Here is a 19,004-nt window from a genome sequence, read left to right as displayed (position 1 = left end):
TCTGAATAAAAGTGTTCTATTTCTTTTCTTTCTTCCACTCCTGCAGCTGTAGCACAGACTCAAATGATGATTATGCTGACAGACTTCCCATGAAGTTTGACTTACATTATTCAGGCAGAGCCCACATTATAGTCTCAGCTGCTGGTGTTATGCCTTTTCCATTTCCTCTTGCATGCACACCTTAGCATAGTAAGAAGGGTGGTGAGTGTGTGGAGGAAATACAGAACAACACTAACAGACAATAAACTCCATTAGAAGTTCAGGTTGTAATGGGCTTGGTCCATGCATGGTCATCCATGGTGGAAATGTCAAAGCTAAAATACCAGACTAATATGCATCCATCTTCTTCAGAAATTAATGATCACATCAGCAGAACAAAATTGATAGTTTCAGTGGTGATGATGGTAAAGAAATACTTGAAAAGAAGCCACAGTAGTGAAATGTGACACTTGCAGAGGATCTTTCATAGACAAGAGCAGTGACATTCAAACTTGCTCTTAATAGTACTGCACAAGAAATGGTAATGGGAAATCTCTTCTGAGTAGTTTATAAACTATTTGAAAACATTGTGATAAGACAACTCAAAATGAAAATTGGGAAGCAGCCACTGAAAACACTTCCCAACTTTGCACCAATTCCTGAACATAGGACAGCACTTCTGGCTGATCCTACAGAGCCTGGCTGGGCTTAGAAGAGATAGCAAATTTTCTATTACCTTGGCATGAGAATCACTTTTAAAAATAAACACAAAGATTCTCAGAAACCCGACAAATGTGTGTAAATAAAAAACTGTGCTCAAATTACAAAATTAATTAATGTAAAATCTGCTTATTCATGCTCTGCATGAGAAATATTTGCAAGCCCAGAACAAATACATTTCATGCACATGTTATTCAAAGCTATTCTAGCTCCACACACATTAAGAACCAACTAGAAAAAGTTCCAAGAATGATGCACAGAGCTTCTTCTTTTCAGATTAGGAGGGATCTAGTTCTCAGAAGCAGACCTGGGCTCAACCTCTACCTGAAATCTGCAAATGTAAGTACGAAGAGGGTGCTTTAGTAATAAAGTATAATAATAAAGTTTATACCCACCATCAACAAAAGTCCTTAAAAATGAGTTGGGACTCAAATCTGAAAGCTGAATCTCTGTTCTGTCCTGTCATCATAACTTTCATTAAGGGAACTGTTTAGTTCCAAAGACTCTTCGACTCTCATCTACTGTCTCTGCACAGCATTCTAAAAATCCAATATTTCTTCTACTAATAATGTGCACATGCCACTGAATGCCTCTTAAAATGCCACATTAACATAAATAAGATTTCTTATAGAGATACAACACACCAGTCTTAATTAACCATATTTTCCAACTCTGACTGAAGTTATTCCTGGAGCTTTCTTTCTTCTCCTGGAAATTCTTGAAAGCAGTCCTGGACATTTTAATAGGGCTTCCAAGAGTTTCTCAGAGTAATGCTTGTTCCTTTAGAGCAGCAATCATGCCTACTGCCCCTCTACAACTTTGTGTAGATAAAGATAAGCCTTTACCTCTGCACATTTTCAAACACTAATTGTGAATGAATAGAGCTACTGATCACGGAATCAGTATGAGCAAGAAGTTTATAACAAACATGGCTACACTTTTTGGGATGAAAAAAAACATGATTAAATAAAATCTTTATTAAATAGTAATTTAAATCAATTTGCTATAAATCAAATGCACCCTGCATTTATTATGTGTAAGTCAAGACCTTCCTATACAATCATTAGGAAACTCTACATGAGCAGTCCCTTTGCACTAACAGGTTAAATTAAAAGTGAATTGATGGATCACATATAACACATCATGAAGGGCCACACTGGCAGTCTTATACACAAGTCTCACATGACAGTAAAATTCAAGTGTTAGTCCCCACTTAGTAAAAGGCTTGAGAATCACTGCAGTGCTGGACGTGCTGATGAGACGCCAAAAGAATACCACTGAGTTGGATTCAGTGCTTACCATTTCTGAGTAAAATCAAGATGACATTCAAATCACACATACCTCCCCAATCCAGCTCTTTCGCCATCTGCTCTGTGTCCCTAGCTATTATTTCACACATTTGTGTAGCAGAGTTTGGCTCTGCACAGAGTTACTACATGAATGTGTCAGTAAAAGCAACAAGAACACTTCATCTTTCTAACCATCGGAAGTTTTCCCTGTTGTGGCAACATGCAATTTCCAGCTAATAAGGAGGCGCTGATTACCATCAGCTTATCTCACCAAAATGCCTTGCAGCACAGTCAATACTAAAGAGATAAATTATTAATTGTTCCAAGTAATTAAATTTATCAAATCCAAATAAATATTACTGGTATTTTATGTAACTGCTTTCAAGGTTCGGCCTCTGAAGGGACAGTATTGATCAAGCAAAGAAAGACAGATGCTTTCCCTCTTAGAAGCTGATGAGGTCTGGCTTTGCATTAATGTGTGAGAGAAAGAGGATAGCCAAGGGCCCCTGGTGGAGTGTAAACAGGAAGCACCCACAACCTTCATAGCAGGACAAATCAACAACAGAACATACATTTAACATACAACCCTAGGTTAACTCCCCCCCATCACACTATGACCAAAATACTAGTTGACACTGGATGCACAGTGCAAACCTATTCCCCTCCCCCATGTTCCAAGAAAGCACCACAGTAGATTGTACCTCATTAATCAGTGCTTAAAAAGTGCTCAGTTGGCTAGTAAATATTTAAAAGCCAGAGAGGGTGGATGCGTGAATCAATGGGAATGAAAGCTCCCTTTCTCCCCATTTCTTTTTAATTGGTCTGACCACCAATTTGTCTACAAGATCCTAGTTAGCAGGTAACAAGTAAAACTGCCAGCTGGAAGTCTTTCTTGGTGGAAAATGTCCAGCTGTGAACTAAACAATTGCACCACAGCATCCCCTCTGTGGCTCTGAGGTTGCTAAGAACCTCCTTTCATCCTCCTGTTTTTGCCTCATTATCAAAGACTTAGCAGTTTGGAATCCAGACCTCTTCCTTCATCCCACAGATTCTGTGCAACAACCCCAATCAGAACCCAAACACACATCTATCCTTCACCTTCATTCTCTTTAACAAGGGGGCCAGCAGCAACTGAACATATCAACAAAATTCCCTAGAAAAATGCATATTAACACAAATAACATATTATTAAGGTTAAATATAAGAGAAATCAAAACACACACAAATAACTGAATGCCTTCAGTGAAGTCTGAAATGACCACACAGAGGGCAACAGAGGCACAATTAAAATATTGGCCAGCATCCTAAATCTGATCTACACTTGTGTAACAGAAATCGCTCAGTCTTGGAGACACCTTTCCATGCATCAGTGAGATGACAGTTGTCTTCTTTGGCATTCAACCCATTGCATAACCAAGCATGGGCCCAAAAATGCAATCAGTGCTTCCTAATGAGTGCCAATTTGCTGCAAAGACTTGCATGATTTCCTGTGCACAAGGATAAATTGGCAATAGGATTCTAGCCAATGGTCTCTCTCATTTTCTGGAGTGCTGGATGGGAACCCCACACCCCGTGTATACAGTTTCAGTTGCAACTGGAAGCAAATGGGTGGCAACACTAGTTCAGCTGTGTAGCCCCAATGTAGCACTACACGCTGGCACACCCACATGGCTCAAAGCGAACATTGATTCTGGCCTATGTCAGTAATTTTTAGGAAAGATCATGAGCAATGTTTGCTGTTTTCTCCAATCTCTTAAAAGCGGCACATCTGAGCATCAGATAATAATGCTACTTTTTCTAAAGAGCCACTTCGTTGCACTGTTCCCCCCCCCCCAAAATGAAGCAAGGACCAGAGTTGTTTTTTAACAGCAAAAAACAGCTTTTTAATTTCCAATGAACTCCTTCTTTTTAAGAATTTGTACAAGTAAAAACCCTGTTGGTTATCCATAACCAGTGTCTGTACCTTTTTTCTCTTTAAAATTTATTTAAGCCATGAATTTCCAAAAGGAAGTTAAGCTAGAAGTTCAACAAGTCTGGAAAAGACTTCAAAATAATACATTAAAACATATAAACATTAAATGTGTTTCTTTCTCCACCAAACAGGAGGAGAATACCAATTTATGTACTGCTTTCAAAGTAATGCTTTACAAGTACAGTGGGGTCTTGACTTGAGAACCTAATTCGTATTGGAAGGCGGTTCTCAAGTCAAAAAGTTCTCAGGTCAAATCTGCATTTCCCATAGGAATGCATTGAAAACCATTTGATCCGTATCTGCTCTTTTCCGTCCATAGAAACTAATGGGAAGCTGCTATTCCGCCTTCGACCACTATAGGGGGATATTTTGTTTCTTAGGTCAAGAAAGGTTCAGGGAAGGCAGGGAAAATACAGTCCAGGCAGTACAGTACCAGGCAGTCTGAAGACTGTCTCCCAATCCACTCTCTAAACGCTGGGAGGAGTGAGGAAGCAGACAGGCACCCTTTTCACTGGCCAACAGTTAACTGAAAGTTCGAATTTTGCACTTTCCCTGCCTCCCATGTGGGTTTTTTTCGTTCTTAACTCAAATCTAAGTATGTAAGTCAAGTCAATATTTTCCTATGAGAGTGGTTCTTAAGTCAAAATGTTCTTAACTCAAGCCGTTCTTAAGTCAAGACCCCACTGTAACACTGTCATATTTTCTACTTTTATGCCATATCTGGGTGTCCACCCACCTATCCAGAAAGAAGGCACCCATACACTTCCCCATGAGCTCTATACAAATAATTATTAATATCAGCTTTTCTGATTTGTTTGTTTATTTGTTTGGACTACAATTCTCAAAAGCCTGAGCCAGAACAGGCAGTTTCTAGAGCTTTATAGCCCTGGGAAAGAAAGGTTGAGATGGAAACCAAGCAGCCTTTTATTAAATCCATATTTTCCAGCAAAGCTTCCATAGCATTTTGCTAAAGAAGTCCACTTGAAGTGATCAAACATATTATTGGCTCTCTGTAGAATTGTTCCTTGTTGGATTGTGTGGGTGCCTGTTCCTCCTTGAATAGCAAGATGAGAGGCTGTATTAGGACACATATCCCTCCCCTAAATCACTGGTTCCCAACCTTAGGTCCCCAAATGTTCTTGGACTAAAACTCTTAGAAGTCTTCACCACCAGCTGTGCTGGCCAGGGTTTCTGGGAGCTGCAGTCCAAGAACACCTGGGTTATCCAAGGTTGGGAACCACTGTCCTACACAATAGTTTCACATTATATTGGAGCCATAATTTCTAGCCAACAATTGTACTATGGGAGTTACAGTCTACCTGGAAAAATACCAGACTGGAGAATTCAAAAGTGACAAAAACAGCGTTTTTGAAGAAGCCAATACCAAATGTGCTGCTAGTCAGCAATAAATGTGCTACTACTATAAATCCCACTGTTTGTTTAAAAACTAATGATTTAATTAAACATGTTCAGGTTTAAACAGTAACAGTAATGAATTTATCTCCCCTATTCTAATGATTAACACTAATGAATTAATTTTCACACCTAGCTCTATTTAAAAAATGATCAGGGCCCAGAAAGATCATTGCAAGCTGCTGCTAAAAGCAGAGTTTTGGACAGGTACACTGAATCACTCCTGCATTCCACACAAGGTATTCACATCCCTGATTTCTGCTAACTAGGTGCAATGCTATATGATACACTCGTATCTATAAATTTTATTTTTTAAAGGTCTTCTCCATTTTACATAAAATAAACCTCTTTGTCACATAATCATTACCCTTAACAACAAAAGCTTTTACTGAGAGAACAATGGGTGTTCTCCGATGTTCAACAAACCTTTTATTTAATATTAAACAAAAATATATAAAGCTGTTCCTGGTTTCTCCATTGCAACAAGCCATTAAAGAAACCATCAGAGAAAACCTGAATAAGCTGTTTAGAAAGGAAGCTTTATCCAGGCAGTTAACAAATAGTCTCCTGATTGGTCCCTAGAGCTTTCTTGTCTACTCACCTTTGTAGATATCATAATGTACACAGTTTCTGAACTATGTCAGTCAAAAACAGAAATGCAGAGGGACTGGCATAAAACAACATACTGGTAGAAATACAGACTCCATATAGCCAGCATTCTCCAGACCAACTCTTAAAATCATAATTACTTGCAGCAACTCTTGAAATGCCATATAAATATTGGTTAAGCCTCCAGGTCTGTGAGCACTAACCCGTAGATCAAACTATCTTTACAGAGGCTGAATTCATATTTTATAGTTGCTATTATGCTATATGCTATTGATTGCTATAATGCTTGGATTTTACGAATAGTTATGTCAACTTAGCATATGATCTTCCCATTTTATGTGACTCTTCCCCTAGAAATAAAAACTTCAGTTATAGCAAAATAGCAGCTCTGCCGTGCCCTGAACTTCAGACAAGGCCAAATAAGTGGTCAGAAATCTATTCTCATTACCCAAGGTGACTTTTTCTTATTCATTTCATGTTTCTCAATCAACTGATGTTTTTATGTTCAAGTCATTGGACTAGATTTACCCATAAAAAAAGTATTGGCATATGCCTATGGCAGTCTTCGCCAACTTGGTTCCATACAGATACATTGTACAAAATGTGGTGGCTCACAGCCACAGTGGCTGGGATGAGTGGAACACATCCATAACGAACCACCTTGTGGAATGCTTTAAATCTCAAGGTTACTCAAGAGGAAAAAAAACTGTATAAAAGCTTGAATAAGATAGTATCTTTTAATAAACTGCTTTAAAGAAGAGAGGAAACCTTCGTTGATAGTAGAGTTTTTCAATCTATCCTTACAGTTGCATCACAATAATTCAAATACGGTAAGTCTTTAATATTTGACTGCCACTAAACCAGACCAACTATGCCCAAATTATGAGAAGAGAATACTGGAAAAGACAATGCTGCTAGAAAAAGAAGTAGACATAAGATGACATGGACTGACACACTAAAAGAAGTGACAGCCTTTAGTTTGCAAGAACTGAATAGGGCTGTCAATGATATGACCTTCTGAAAGTCATTAATTTATAGGGTTGCCATACACCGGAAACTATTTGGTGGCACATAAAAAGTCATACCACAGTTTTAACTTTTTTCAAAGTGCACACATGCGCGTGCACATACACATCTACACTCACTGTATAGACTATTAAAAGATATGAGATACATCTATGTTCAGAATGAGGGCAACAAACAATAAATCGCTTAAGAACTTCACCAGTGGTAGCAGCTGAGGTGCTAATCTAAGGCTTATATTCAGAACAAACAGATCATGGTTTCTTATTAAGCCTAAAACAGGATAAAATAACTAACTTCCTACAAAAGCAACAACTATATCCAAATGCAGCAACTGAAAGTAGCACCCAGTAATGTTGAAAAGCTTTACCAATTACCATACTATTATATAAGAATCTCTCATATAGTCAAAAATCCTAAATTCTAAAATGCATTGTAACCAGGTAACATTTCCTGCCTTATTAGAAGTGTTGAGAAAACATGGCAAATAAGCCACACCCATGACAGGAAGAAAAGAAGTGCAGTTTATCTCTTCTTCAACTTAACTGTTCCAGAAGGTGGCAATTCTTGAACTGTCAAACATTTTTCTGTTATATGGCACTTATTTCAATAAATGTATAGCTATTTTTTCAATCTCCTTGAGGAAGTTCAACCACTTTTCTTTCTATATTACTAATGAGGAACCATGTGGCAGTGATTTGATCAAAGCCTGCCTGACCAATGCCCATGGCTGAACTGGCATCTCAAATCCACATCTTCCAACCACAAGCACAGGAGCATACCACCTGAGCATAATGGCTAGTTTTCAAGTGTCCTGAGAGCTGCAAAATCACTTGATACAATGCGGGGTGGGGGGTGGGGAAGCATTGTGTAATAAATAAAAATAAAGGGTAAAAAGCAAGAGAGGAAACAAGCGGATAAGAGCAGAAAGTAACCTGTCCTCTGTAACATTAAAATGCCTTTGAGTAAATTCAGTAATCAGAAAGAACCATCCATCACTTGTTCTCCTTTCCTCCAAATAATTTTTGCCCAATGATGCAAATTGACTGTTATGAAATCCAGGCACAGATCAGACTTATCTGCTGAAAATTTTGGTAATCAAATACCTATGTTTATTGTACAGTATGAAAAAAGCAGCATTCCCTTGTAATTCATTTCCCACTGAACTTCCCAGTTACAGACCTAACTTCTGTCAGGTTTCAAATACAGACCACATTAGCTTGGCCTTCAATGGAAACATATGAGCAAAGAGACAGGTTTGGCTCAAGTGTCCAAAGTTAAGAAAACACAGGCGTATTCAATTCAGCACAACTAGTATCTCTAATAGGCCTTAGGAGCAAACACACCGCCAGTATTACAAGGGCTAGCTGGAACCTAATTTATTGTTGAAACCTAACTTCAGTGGTCCCTTCACGGCTCTAAAAAAAGATGAGGGTAGGAAATGAAAGCAAGCAAGCATCCATGCAAACCCCCAACAACCAGCATAGTAGCCTACCCTTTGACTCCGCAGCGTAACACCAGCAGACTTAAAGTCAGGAAATTTGATGCCAGCTGTTTCAGGGACAGCCTGAAAGAGAAGGAGACATCACATGTTGATAAAAGAAGTATGTAAGAAGGTGTAAAGATATCCCATCAAAGACGAGCCCTACATAGTGTCAATTGTACATAAATTTTCAACTCTGGCTTTGAAAAGCAAAACAATATATTTTTACAAAATAAAGACCTATATTAATTTCAGGATTCATCAAAAAATATTTTTTACAACCAAATCCCACCTTCAGGATTATGCATTTTTACTTTTTCTGGTAAAAAGCTGATGAATTTCATTTTCCAATAAACTAGAACTTATTCCTGTATTAACCTCTATTAACTATTTAACTTCTGTAGTATGTCGTTAAAGATACTATTTCCTTCTAGTTTGACTCCATCCTGTACATCATGCTGGGGATAAATATACCTACCTTGTACTCCCTTGTTTTTCACCAGGAATGATGACCCAAAGACATTCCCCTTAAAAGCTCAGAATATACCTTATCTGCTGTTTAAACACTTTTGTTGTTGTTTTTGTTTAGTCGTTAAGTCATGTCCAACAACGGACTCAAAAATGCTTCAGTACTATAAATTATCTAATAATTATGCTATGAAGGTTAAAGTGAGGAGATAAGAAAGAAAGAAAGAACAAACGAACAAACGAAAGAAAGAAATTATATTGCAGATTTGTCTGTCTTTTCTTCTTCACACTGAATTCCTTATCTCTTGTGCACAAGGTAGAATGCCACAGACAGACTGCAAAATTTTTGCAGTTGTTCCTGTCCTGCTGGACAGAAACTACTTGTTTATAGAAAGCTTTACAAATACATATTTTTCACTGCTTTCAATGTAAGGGATAACCCCACCCCGAAATTAGCATTACTGCTTATTATGCTACACTCATCACTACAGTCATCTCCAGATCTCTCAATAAGCCAGCATTCTACAGGAATGTAAAACCATAGTTGCCCAGTTCAGATATCATAGAAAACTGCGGTTTGCAGACCTAGCAGTTTCTGAGGCTGGACATACGGGACAGGTTTAAACAACAGGATTTTATCTAAAGTTTCCCCATTCAGATAAAGCAGGAAATTGAGGTCTAAGAAACAAAGAAGCCATATATGTGACAAGAGGGGACCAGTATACTCAAGGTCATCATTTATTTACATTCTAACCCATTACATTTGAACCAGGCAAGACAGGAAAATATGGTGCCATTTTAATGATCTGTTGACCTTATACACAAACCATAATGAGATCCAATTTTCTGCCTTGCTGACTACTCTATCAAGGACAAAACAAATAATGCGGTAAAACAACTATTTGGTTAAAAGTAACCCATGGGAGTCACCAGAGTTTAACAGAAAATGGAGCTCAGCCAGAAAGTGTCACCAGCCTTTCATATTCCTGTTATTCCTATTCCTACAGGTACTTTTCCACCTATAAAATTCACATTTATACTCCGCCCCATCTGTTTTGTAGCCTGAGATGCTTTTCCCCAATTACCACTGAGAAGGAAAAGAATAAGAACAATTCTGCTTCTGGAACTTAAAAGCACAATTCTCCTCTAAGCAAAAAAAAAAAGAAAAAAGAAAAAACAGGCATGTAGCTTTGCTCCACTGAAAATACAAGGCTTCAGGAGAAGGAATTCTGGAAATACCATTCTGGTTACTTTTTTGTTTTGGTTTGTATGTTCTTTTTCTATCTAACATACACAGCCCTCTTTTGGGCAGAGGTGCTGTCTGTAGGCAGCAGCTCCTGGGGAGGTGAAACTGGCATCCAGACCTGCTGAGGTTGCTCACTGTATGTTAAGTGGACAAACTGAAAACTACCCATGATACAACTCACATACTGTACTTTATAAATGCAAGGATCCACTAAGTACAACTGCAATAATCACTGCAATGATACTGATGATGAGAGAATTTCCTTCACCTTCAAACCATTTTCTTTGTGTCTAATTCGGGTTCCCAAGCTGCAAGCAAAAAAAGCCACTCCCCTGTGTCAATTACAATTAATCCTGTTTCTTCATGACACTGGAGGACAATTAAAATAGTAACTCCTCTTACTGTTTGGATCAACCCATGCATAAAAACATGTGTGGGGACTTCAGCCTGACACACTAAGAAAAAGAACGAAGCACTACAACTCTTAATTAATAAACTGATGCTAGTACCCAAGATATTTTGCAGCCAAACACAGAGGGATAGAAAACTGTGATGACAGCAAAGAAGGGATGGAGGTGAACCCTATAGCTACCAAGTCAGAAGAGATACATTCCAGTACCTGTAAGGCTCTTAATCATACCAACTATAATGGTATCTGCAACTACACTTCACTGAAAGATCCATTTTATTCAGTTCTAGAGAATCCTGCAGCAGCTTGGTGGGCCCTTATTATCCTCCTCTCAATAATTATCTACCTAATCTCTAATGAAAATGAGGAATACACTAATTCCCACCCACAGTGCACAGTCTGCCTTTGCCTAACATCAGAGCAATTAAACAAGTTGCTATATATACCTCACACGCCAGCGCAAGCTGTAAATGCTTCAACCTCAATTGACTCTTTGGTAAATGACTTCCCTTTGTTCAGATGATGCTGATACAGCCCTCAATTCAAATTCTTAGTTAAAATGCAATTTTTAAAAAAAAACGTTTTCCTGCTACAGTTGGTAATTGACTCCTAATGGACTCTGTCATGGTTGAAACAGCACTACTGCAACAACAGAAGCAGCCTTCAGGAGCCCCGAGGTGCTTACCTACATAGAGGCACAAGCGCTCCAGGCAATACTGGGGGAGACAGCCAAACATGCCTGAAGCACTTCAAGTGGCTATTTGATCCCACTTCCTATTGGCATGGAAGAGTCTGGTTGGCAGAGCAAAGGAAACTGAAACAAATCAGTGTAAACCTCTGGGACATCGTAATCGCTGCAAGGCTGGCTTCCTTGCAAAAAGCTTATAAATGGGCACAGAAAACTGTGCATGCTTACAGAAAAAAAGGTAGATGTAAAGACCTCATCTCTCTTCTCACACCCACTAAAATGTAGATCTTTCCCAAAACTGCATAAAGCCAGTCCTCCCATTCTACATTTTTTCTACATAAAATCACTCCTTGCCTTTTAATATATAGAGCTCTCATGCTTCCCATCACCCAGTACTACAGATTACACTGTGGGGTACAAGTAACCAAGAGGAGTTTTACAAAAGGAGTGACATATTCAGGACAGAAAAAGGTAAGAAGCATTGAATAGGCATCAGATAGCCAAAGTTGTTCCTAAAGCCTGCAGCCTTCATAACTCAGACTTACTCTTCTAGTGAATTCTCTACTAGTATTCCAAAAATATTGGCTTAACTCTGGAATGAGACTGAGTCCTTCTACCTTTCTGCTAAATGTGTATGCAAATAAAGGGGAGAGGGGTTATAGCCTCATCATCTTGTAGCAGCAGGTTTCACAGGCTAACTACTGGCAATGCTTGAGGAGTTCCCTCTTTGTCAACTCTTTGTCAACTCCAGTGCAAAATAACCCAATTTCAGCCCATCTTTAAAAATGCCAAAATTCATTTTTAAGTGCTTATTTTAAGATAAAATGTATCTAGAGATGTGCAATTTAGCTAAAGTCTGCTTATAAATGTATGCCTTGTGGAAAAAAACATTCCGAACAGCTATTTAAATAAGCATTTATAAATGAATTTATTTTTAATTGCACATCAATGCAGAAATGGGAAGGATTATTATTATAAAAACAAAAGAAATTAACATGGTCCAGAAATAATTCTAATCCATTCACTCTTAATCACAATGGATCAAACCAGCTTAAAACTGGCTTCTTTCACTACCTCTTCCCCATTTGCTTTGCTGCACAACATGGATGAGAGTAACGCCTTGGTTGCATATTTCTTGCTCATTTCCTCTTTGAGAGGCGTTTAAGTGTTTCTAGTCTGCCTTCTTTTGAACACAACTTAGCTCTCATCATTTTGTAGCTTCATGATTCCACACCTGCCTAAAAGACTGACCTAAGCGATATCTGACTATAGGAAGAAACAAGCTAAACCACAAAAATTACATGTATAGTTAAAGGCAGTTTACCACTCCCACCCACCCACTCCTAGGCCCTGGTAGGCAAACTGAAGGAAGTGCCATAACAAAGGGTAGTGGGGGAGGGGGAAGAAACATAAAATGTTTACAGGCTTCTCTGTCTCTTTTTTCTGTGGCAGCTTCTTCTTCGGCGCCTTGCGTTCTGCACGTCTTTGTTCAGTGGTTGTGTCAGCTGCCGTAATGAGTTTCTGCAAGTCTTGTGTTCGCTTTTCCCTCTCTTTCTTCCTGGCTTCAATTTTCCGCAACTCCTGAATTAGATATTCCTCTTCTGCCACCTTCAGATGAAAAAAGGCCAAGACAGTTGAGGAATGCAACTGGGAAAGCAGTACAAGAGAACCACCTAGAGGAAACAGTTGTACTTCTCACTTAAATTCTCCTTGCTTACAGTATTTATTCCAGGAGCCAGAAACCATATTGCTACAAAGAGAAAAGACACAATATCCCGTAGAATGTTCTCTTCCATGAACCCCTTAAAGGGACAATAAGTCTCTCGTGATTTGGGCCTTACAACACCCCACAATATGTTCAATTTACCACTGATCTGCACCTTCCAAAGCTCCCTTGTTCAGTCACATAAGAGCACAACATCTCAACCCCAAGGGACCCATGTTATTGGCTCAACGGCCGCACACGTGTACACACACAGGCATAAATGTAATTGCTAGAAATTCTTCTAGCAATATTTATACCAGTCACTTTTTCCTCATTGTCAGCTATGGCAAGGAAACAGCAATTAATAGGAAATTGGCAAGATAAAACTGACAGCAGCAGAGCCATCAAGGTACTGTGGAGAACCACAATCAAGAATGTAAAAGTTGCACATGACCCTTAGGCCATAGTCTGTACATCTAGCTTTATACGGGATAGTTCATTTCACTACAGTATTTGATTTTCTCTGCCTTCTCAATTCCAGCCTATAAAAGTGTTCTCTACACTCCCACTTTCTTCAGCTTCCGCCTTCTACCATCCATTGTTTCCTCATTTGTATCTTTCCCTTCTACCATCCTATTTTCTGGCTACTACTACACTATGTTCTCCACTACAGAGTCTAGTCTATTGGCCTCTGAGACTTGTGAATGTGTTTTGCCCAACCAAAATGATTTCTTGCTTCTTCACTATTCAGTTTCCTCACATATTGGAATGTTCGCATACACTTCATTTAACTCACTGCACACCAGCCCACTGCTGTTGGATGACTCACCATAAAATTCTTTAACATAGTACAATCACTAGACTATGATGTGCTAATAATGTTTAAGGTTAGTAATACTTTTACCTATTCAGGGACTTTCTCAAACAAAAATCCAACAACATACTTGGAGCAGATCTTAGAACATTATGTCTGAATGTTAATTAAATATTAGTAATTGGGAAAATAATTAAAATAATTAAAAAAAATTGTTGGCCCAAAAAGTAACAAATTTAAAATTAACATGTTAATTCTAGCATGTTATTTCCAAGCTCTGACTTAGAATGTTCTATTAATTATGTCATTGCTGACCACTTAATATGTTCAGGGTGGTTATTCTAGTTGTTGTTGTTTAGTTGTTAAGTCGTGTCAGACTCTTCATGACCAGAGCACACCAGGCCTTCCTGTCTTCCACTGAATCCTGGAGTATGGTCAAATTCATGTTGGTAGCTTCGATGACACTGTCCAGCCATCTCATCCTCTGTCATCCCCTTCTCCTCTTGCCGTCACACTTTCCCAACATCAGGGTCTTTTTCAGGGAGTCTTTTCTTCTCATCAGATGGCCAAAGTATTGGAGCCTCAGCTTCAGGATCTGACCTTCCAGTGAGCACCCAGGGTTGGTTTCCGTCAGAATCAATAGGTTTGATCTCCTTGCAGTCCAGAGGACTTTCAAGAGTCTCCTCCAGCACCACAATTCAAAAGCATCAGTTCTTTGGCGGTCAGCCTTCTTTATGGTCCAGCTCTCACTTCCATACAACACTAATGGAAAAACCATAGCTTTGACTATGCTGACATTTGTCTGCAAGGTGATGTCTCTGCATTGGAAGATGCTGTCTAGGTTTGTCATCACTTTCCTCCCAAGAAGCAGGCATCTTTCAATTTCGTGGCTGCTGTCACCATCTGCAGTGATCATGGAGCCCAAGAAAGTAAATTCTGTCACCACCTCCATATCTTCCTCTTCTATTTGCCAGGACGTGATGGGACAAGTGGCCATGATCTTAGTTTTTTTGATGTTCAGTTTCAGACCATTTTTTACGTTCTCCTCTTTCACTCTCATTAAGAGGTTCTTTAATTCCTCCTCACTTTCTGCCATCAGAGTGGTATCATCTGCATATCTGAGGTTGTTGATATTTCTTCCAGCAATCTTAATTCCAGTTTGGGATTTGTCCAGTCCAGCCTTTCGCATGATGTATTCTGCATATAAGTTAAATAAGCAGGGAGACAATATACAGCCTTGTCGTACTCCTTTCCCAATTTTGAACCAATCAGTTGTTCCATATCCAGTTCTAACTGTTGCTCCTGTCTCACGTATAGATTTCTCAGAAGGTAGATAAGGTGATCAGGCACTCCCATTTCCTTTAAGAACTTGTCATAGTTTGCTGTGGTCCACACAGTCAAAGGCTTCTGCATAGTCAATGAAGCAGAAGTAGATTTTTTCTGGAACTCTCTGGCTTTCTCCATAATCCAGCACATGTTAGCAATTTGGTCTCTAGTTCCTCTGCCTCTTCTAAATCCAGCTTGTACTTCTGGGAGTTCTTGGTCCACATACTGCTGAAGCATGCCTTATAGGATTTTGAGCATAACCTTGCTAGCATGTAAAATGAGTGCAATTGTAAAAAAGTTTAAATAGTTCGACTGGAATGCCATCACCTCCACTGGCCTTGTTGTTAGCCATGCTTTCTAAGGCCCACTTGACTTCACTCCCCAGGATGTCTGGCTCAAGGTCAGCAACCACCCTATCTGGTTTGTTCAGGACATCCAGATCTTTCTGGTATAATCCAGGTATAAACCAAGTATAATTCAGGTATAATTCAGAACTCAGGTATAATTCAGGTATAATTCTGGTATAAACCAGATCTTTCTGGTTACTCTAGAAATAGTCCTTAAAAGATGAAGAGTTTGAAAGGACAATGAGTGGCATTCATGAATTACCAGTATTACAACTGATCTTATATAAATTGGTCTGTCTTTAGCATTTCCTGGCATTACCTGTTCTGGTGTCCTGTTATATAGCCTCTCTAACTGTTCTTTCCGGCGCCTTTCATGACCAGCATCAAACACAGGAATTTTCAGATCAGTACCAGGAGCAGCACGAATATTGGCCAATTTGGCACAAATGTGATAGTAGCGTTCCTTTAAGTCTTCCACTGACCGTTTCTGAAAAGAGAACAAATTTAACACTTAAAAAATCAGGACGCATGTAAATGTGACAGATAATGGTTTGGGAATTTATTGTAAGCAACAAATGGAAGCTTAATGCAAATAATATCATGAGACAATGGTTCTGGCTGCACACATGACCTTATTACTATTGGTTCAGCAACTGGAACAAGACGTAGTACAGCCGTTGGAAAACACATTTTTACTAGAAATCTACATCATACAGATGCACTGCCAAGACTACAACCCAGCATTATGGTGGAAATATTATAATTTAACTAGAATACTTTCAGTTTAATGTTCAAGAAGTCAATAGTCTCCACTAAGAAAAACTGCCAACTTTTACAAGCCATAATAATAACTGTGTCTTGTCAAGGTCAACTGGCAACCCATTTCAAGGTTTTCTAGATAAAGAGTATTCAGAAATGATAGTACCTAGGAATGCGCAGTTTGCCCAAGGGCACACAGGCTGGCTATTCTGGGATGCACATTGGGAAACTGAAAGCTCTACCTCTGGATCCATAACCAGAGGCCTACCTCACTGAATTATTCAACCCATTCACAAGCGACACACAAATCAGAAACAAGGGAAAGAACATAATGGGCTTCCCTATTCTAGATGTTTTTCTGGAACTCTCTGGTTTTCTCTAAAATCCCGTGCATGTTAGCAATTTGGTCTCTAGTTCCTCTGCCCCTTCGAAATCCAGCTTGTACTTCTAGGAGTGGACCAAGGACTCCCAGATGTATAAGCTGGATTTCAAAGGGGAAGAGGAACTAGAGTCCAAATTGCTAACATGCGCTGGATTATGGAGAAAATGGCTGGACAGTGTCATTGAAGCTACCAACATGAATTTGACCAAACTCCGGGAGGCAGTGGAAGGCAGGGGTGCCTGACGTGTTCTGGTCCATGGGGTCACAAAGAGTCGGACATGACTTAACAACTAAACAACAATTCTATGCAAACTTTTTTTAGAATCATGTGGTCTATATCCTTGCTTCTATGTAACATCTTTATCAGCATTTCAATTAACTACCCAGCTGTTGCATCCTCAAACTGTTTCCCCCTCACTAAATTTAGCTTCTGAAGGGTGGGAGTAAACCAGCAATACATGCTAGCACTGCTTAACCTTCATAATGACCAAACACTCATCTTCTGTTTCTGTCTGGCCAGGCAGTAGTAAACACTTCCCAGCCTCATTTGCCTGATTCTATACCATGCTTGTTCCAAGGCTAAAACATACTTTAGCTGGAATGAGCACCATAAAGCAACAGAGAAGGGAGACAAAAACAACAAATGCATCTTATCATATACTGATGGACATTTAAACACGATTTTTAAAAAAGCACGTTACACCCATACCAAGAATGAGGAGTCTCACAGATGAATCCATACAATGTTCCCCACCCAAAGTGAGGTTTCTGTGAATCTCACTTACCCAATGGCAATTATAACATTTTATTGACAACATTTGTGACAAAACTAGGAAAAGATATTGAGAATCCCTAACAGTTATTTAACTAGCCCTCTGTGTATTGTAGGTTCTTGTTCCATGTCCAACATGTAGCTTTTCTGCAAGATATCAATTTACGAACAAGCAGATCCTTAAACTGGAAATTATGAGTGACACAACAAACAAGGAACACTTTTGTTACTAACTTTGAACTGCTGGTGGTCATAGCGATCATGAATAACCACAAAGCGCAGGTCGAACCGTCGCGATAGGTCAAAGAGATGGTCTGTTTCAGCTTTTGTCCAGGCATCATCATGAAGGTACATCTGATATTCCTGCTCAGAGTAGACTGGAACTTGCACTGTCTGCAGCAAGAAGGGAACTGGTTGAGGCAGAAAGACCAACCCACACAACAGGATTCATCATCAATGCATAGTACAGTTCCACAGCAAAATTTCAAAGAAAAGAAAACCATGTGTCATCTTCTATACTGAAATCATAAGTATTCTCACGGTGCAAGATACATTTCTTCAATCTCCCCACCATCACTTTTTAAAAAATCTTACCTGAATGACTAAGAAATAGAAATACCTCACCCTCTCCCTCCTTCCCAATGTCCAGTTCTAGATCCTAGCATTCCTGATCAACAAGTATACTGACTGGAACTGGAAGGAGTTGAGGTCCAGCAATATATAGATGGCTGCAGACTTCCCATCTCTGATCTAAAGAATACAACATTTTAACTTCCTGAGGCTTCAGACAGAGAGGTTACTTACCTGTAACTCTGGTTCCTCAAGTGGTCATCTGTGAATTCACACTATAGGGTTTAATCTGCGCTTATGCAGAGGTTTCCAGAATAGTCTAGAGCTTTATCACGTGTTCGCCAGGACTGCTCCCCAGTATACGTGGTCCACCCATCCTGGCAATTGCCACAGTTCCCAGAACAGCCTGCCGCTGTATCAAAAGAAACAGACATGACGGACAGAGGGGAGAATGGGCAGGATGTGTGAATTCACAGATTACTACTCGAGGAACCAGAGTTACCAGTAAATAACCTCTCTTTCTTCTTCATGGTCTCTGTGAATGCACACTATAGGGTGATTAACAAGCTTACCTGTCCAGAGAAAGGACGTCACGGAAGAACAGATTACAGAACCGCTTGTCCAAAGGCCGTATCTGACATGCTCTGACATCCAGACGGTAATGAGGCAAAGGTTGACAGAGTTGCCCAGGTGGCAGCCTTGCAGATATCAGGAAGAGGGACGCCTCTCAGGAAAGCTGTGAAGGCAGCTACAGCCCTTGTACAATGTGCTTTAATGCCAGAGGACAAGGTGGTATGTGAGGCATATAGTAGCAACAATCCATCGAGAGATGGTCTGAGAAGTTCCCCTGTGTGGTAAATGAGCGGAAACAAAAAGCCTCTTAGACTTGTGGAAAGAGGGACTCCTGGAAACATAAAAAGCCAAACTTGCCTGACATCCAAACAGTGGAAGGAGCGTTCCAGGGCAGTAGATGGTGAGGGGAAAAAGGTAAGCAAAACGATGAGAAGAAACTCAGAAACTACATTTGGAA

General features: G+C 39.5%; 1 protein-coding gene across 5 annotated transcripts in view; it reads right to left on the bottom strand.

Annotated features, from left to right (window-relative positions):
- Positions 1-19,004, bottom strand: part of DMAP1 (DNA methyltransferase 1 associated protein 1) — a 114,386-nt gene that overhangs the window by 83,145 nt on the left and 12,237 nt on the right. For all 5 annotated transcript variants that reach the window (XR_012086367.2, XR_012086368.2, XM_020783258.3 and 2 more), the window contains 4 exons: positions 17,639-17,797; positions 15,811-15,978; positions 12,722-12,907; positions 8,501-8,572 (listed from right to left, as the gene is read on the bottom strand). Coding sequence is in view for 3 of the 5 variants with exons in the window: in XM_020783258.3 (XP_020638917.1) it covers positions 8,501-8,572; positions 12,722-12,907; positions 15,811-15,978; positions 17,639-17,797 (585 nt within the window). In the remaining 2 variants the exon portion in view is untranslated. The remainder of the gene's footprint in view (positions 1-8,500; positions 8,573-12,721; positions 12,908-15,810; positions 15,979-17,638; positions 17,798-19,004) is intronic.

This window comes from Pogona vitticeps, chromosome 4, assembly GCF_051106095.1.
Source record: "Pogona vitticeps strain Pit_001003342236 chromosome 4, PviZW2.1, whole genome shotgun sequence".
In the NCBI taxonomy this organism is placed as follows: Eukaryota; Metazoa; Chordata; class Lepidosauria; order Squamata; family Agamidae; genus Pogona; species Pogona vitticeps.
The sequence above is the reverse complement of the archived record's forward strand: the minus strand, read 5'-3'. Positions and strand labels throughout refer to the sequence as shown.